The sequence below is a fragment of the Rhinolophus sinicus genome, linkage group LG03, assembly GCF_036562045.2.
Source record: "Rhinolophus sinicus isolate RSC01 linkage group LG03, ASM3656204v1, whole genome shotgun sequence".
Taxonomy (NCBI): Eukaryota; Metazoa; Chordata; class Mammalia; order Chiroptera; family Rhinolophidae; genus Rhinolophus; species Rhinolophus sinicus.
Genome location: NC_133753.1, coordinates 71,165,775 through 71,169,938, shown reverse-complemented (window position 1 = coordinate 71,169,938; position 4,164 = coordinate 71,165,775). Strand labels below are relative to the sequence as shown.

The 4,164-nt window shown below is 34.2% G+C and overlaps 1 protein-coding gene across 1 annotated transcript; it reads left to right on the top strand.

The window, feature by feature from the left end:
* The first annotated feature begins 285 nt into the window (after window positions 1-285).
* Window positions 286-1,245, top strand: LOC109439454 (olfactory receptor 4K2). The gene has a single exon (XM_019719768.2). It carries the CDS (start codon window positions 292-294, stop codon window positions 1,243-1,245), a length of 954 nt encoding a protein of 317 aa, XP_019575327.2. The 5' UTR covers window positions 286-291.
* The last annotated feature ends 2,919 nt before the right edge of the window (window positions 1,246-4,164 follow it).

The following is a 4,164-nucleotide window of genomic DNA, read 5'->3' as shown; positions in this document are numbered from 1 at the left end:
TTCAGAATGACATAATTTCAGTTTGATTGCCTATTAATACCAGAAGGAAAGTGTTATTTTCAATATCTATGATGTACGTGGATTGCAGTATGATCTCTAATATCCTATAATTATCTTTCACACCAATATGCCAAATGAGGTTGGAAAGAATAGCAAAGATAAGTTTTCATAGATAAAACAAAGTCTATGAAAGTGAATTCTTAGAAAAATGGTGTTTTTTGCTTCAATAGAATTATTCTTTCACTTGCTTTTTCCTCCCTTAATACAGGATCCCATCTATCACTCAGGACAATGGATGTGGCCAATAAATCTACTGTTTCTGAATTTGTTTTGATGGGACTCTCTAATTCCTGGGAACTACAGATGTTTTTCTTCATAGTGTTTTCATTGTTTTATGCAGCAACAATTGTGGGTAATAGCCTCATAGCCATCACAGTTATAGCTGACTCTCACCTGCACTCACCTATGTATTTCTTGCTTACCAACCTTTCCATCATTGATATGTCTCTTGCTTCCTTTGCCACCCCCAAGATGATTACAGACTACCTCACTGGAAACAAAACCATCTCCTTTGCTGGTTGCATTACTCAGATATTTTTTCTACACCTTTTTACTGGTACGGAGATAATTTTACTTATGGTTATGTCCTTTGATAGGTATATTGCAATATGTAAGCCTCTCCGCTATGCTTCAATTATAAGTCCCCAGGTGTGCATTGCCCTCGTGGTGGCTTCCTGGGTTGTGGGAGTCATGCATTCAATGAGTCAGGTCATATTTGCTCTTACGTTACCATTCTGTGGTCCCAATGACATAGACAGCTTTTTCTGTGACCTTCCTGTGGTATTCCAGTTGGCTTGTGTGGAAACCTATGTCCTAGGTTTCTTTATGATCTCAACAAGTGGCATAATTGCTTTGTCCTGCTTTATTCTTTTATTCAGCTCTTATGTTGTCATCCTGGTTACTATCAAGAACCATTCTTCGAAAGGGTCATCTAAGGCCCTTTCTACCTGCACAGCTCATTTCATTGTTGTTTTCATGTTCTTTGGGCCCTGCATCTTTGTCTATATGTGGCCACTAAGCAGTTTTCTAGTGGACAAGATCCTGTCTGTGTTTTATATGATCTTTACTCCCATTATGAATCCAGTAATCTATACTTTGAGGAATCAAGAAGTGAAGACAGCCATGAGGAAACTGAAAAATAGGCTCCTAAATTCCAAGAAGGCAACTCCTTTGCATTATTTTTAGTTTTAACTTCTAGTTTTGACATTCTAAGCATTAAGTACCACCATTTTTGAGTACACAGCATTTGCTAGGCTCTCATTTCTGGAGTTCTTATAGCAAGTCGCAATGGTCAAAATTTGTAAAAATACAAGGTATGCTCATGTTAAAACTATTATCATGCATATGTTTGTATTATATTTTAAATTTCAGATGTTGACAGAAGCAATTTCGTCCAGAAGCAAAGAATATCTATAAAAATGCCAAGAGTGACTATTCTAGCTTGGAAACTTTATATTAATATTCTATTTATTAGACAAAGGAACAAAAATGAGAAGAGGAAGTACAGATTAAAGGAGAATTAGGAGATAGCATCAATACAACTTGCAACAGAGTTACTCAGAGAGTTGTCCCTAAAGTATGACAAATTAGTAAGATTTCTATATCTATAAGCCTTAGAAAGTCAGTACTGCTATCAGAGTAACCTATGACAGATAGGCAATGATTTCTACATACAACCCTGGATCATTCATACTTAACATTTAAACCAATTTGTGATCTCTTCTATTAAAGAAAACCCTGGATATACCGGAGGTGCCAAAAAAATGTATACAAGTGGACACTTTGGTCAACATTGCTCAAGCAGTATTTTGCCATAATCAGAAGTGTCTGGATGCTGATGGTAACCATTTTGAGCACCTCTTGTAATTGCAGAAGTCAAATGTGACTTGTATTTATCTTTTGTTATCGGTATATATTAAATATTACAATTTTAATAGTTGTTTTTTCTTAAAATGTGTATACATTCTTTTGGCACCCTCTATATTTCATTACAAATGTTGATGAGTTCCAAAGAAAATGCTGAAGTACCTAGAGAAATCTCCACCACTCACTTTTAGCTGGTAAGGGGAAAGAAATAAAGCTGTAACTCCTTCTGATAAGGCAGAATGAGTAAAGAGCCTGGAGAATTCAACAAATCAGACAATATTATGAAACAAGTTTTAAAGCAGTACAATTTGCTTCATACAGAAACTATGGCAGCTTAATGCCTGGGAAGTTGAACTAGAATTAAATTAAGAGATACAGTTTATGATAATATGTGAATTTATGGAAAGTCTATGCTTTCATTTAAAAGTATTATATTGCTTTACAATTTGGTTAAATTACTTTTTCCTTTTAGTATTTGGATGAAAAAATAAGAATTTTTTATTTATTGAATTTATTGGGGGTAACGTTTGTTAGTAAAATTATATAGGTTTCAAGTGTACATTTCTATCATACACTACCATATATTTGTTCCCGTTTTCCCTCTTCTACCCCCCCCCCCTTACCCTCTGGTACCCACTAAACTGTTGTCTGTGTCTACAAGTTTTTCTTTCTTTGTTTGTTTGTCTTGTTCCTTTGTTGCTTTCAGTTTTATATCCCACATATCAGTAAAGTCATATGGTTATTGACTTTTTCTGTCTGACTTATTTCGCTTAGCATAATAATCTCAAGATCCAATTTTGTGCTTAGTAATACACTGTCAATGTCCTAAGCATGTTTCTGTATACAAACAGGTGTCTTTTTTCACGTTTTAAAATAATACTGGGTTCAAGATTAGCTTTAAGATACACAAGGTATTACTACCACCTGCTGGTCTGTACTGCAATTGTAAGCATTGAAGTTCATGAGAAATAATTCTCCTGAATGCCTGCTTCACAAATCATCTACCTTAAATGATGGTAAAGAATTAACTGTTATTTGGAATTTACTAAATGATACTTATGAAATATGGGGTCCAGTATATTATCCACCTTGTATCCACAAGAGGAAAGATCTGTTTGCAATCATAGTATTTGATAAATATCAAATTGTTATTCTTTTATCGCGTTATTGAGTAGAGAAAACCAAGAATTATATATGCTCTAATTATCATTGATAAGGAAGAAGTTGAGAAAAGGAAATTCCTAACTTTTAATTTGAAGCCAAATGATAAGAAGAATGTGTTTTTTCTTCATCAGTGTGTGTGTGTTTTCTTCATTCATGTATTAAGCAAACAAGGGAACAATTTTACAGTTTAAAAGTTTGTGATACTGTATTTCAAAGCTAGTCATATTTGAAATTGTTGGATAAAATGTCTACAGTATTAACACAAAAACTAAAGCTGTTTATATTCTCAAAACGAGAGCATAATTCTGTTTGAAATAGTGATACAAATGGATCAATTTAGGTTGTGGTGTGAACTTTCTCTCTGTTTCAGTTACATGTGCAAATATGTTCGGGATCAAGAAACTCATTTATGTAGAAAATGTTTAGCTGGTGTATTAGAAATGCCCCCAAGTAATTTTTTCAACTAACGTATTTATTTGAACAGGAAATATTTTTTAAAAGAATTGTTTTTTGTAATATAAAACTGAGGAATCTTTTTAAAGGGATATCAGCAATCTTCAGTACTTGTATGGAGAATTCTAAAACTCAAGGACATTTATATGCCAAAACCCTCAAAGGTATAATTGATCAGCAGACAACTCTGTAAAGCAAGTCAATAATGAGATGAGTAGTTAGATTGACAGTAAGGCCCTGTAGCTGAGGATAAAAAGGCCCATAGGCAGCCTCTGGATGACTTCCATTTATAAAGGGAAGTACCCACTAGCTTCTCTGTTGGCTCATAATGGACAGTCAACATACAAGATATCGCTACATATTAAATAAACACCCAAATCTCAATTAGGAGCTATTGTATCACCATGTCATCTTAACATGCTGCTGATACTCTTTTACCAAGCATAATACAGTGACATGGCCATAGGCTCCTTAAACAGTGTAGTAAAGACCATGCCATTTGCCACCAGAGCATCCAAAGATAGAATAATATTTTGCAAAGCATGCTATATGAACAGAAACCAGCTAATACAAACATACCAGCTAATATAAACATGCCACGTCCAGAAAAGCTTTAAATGG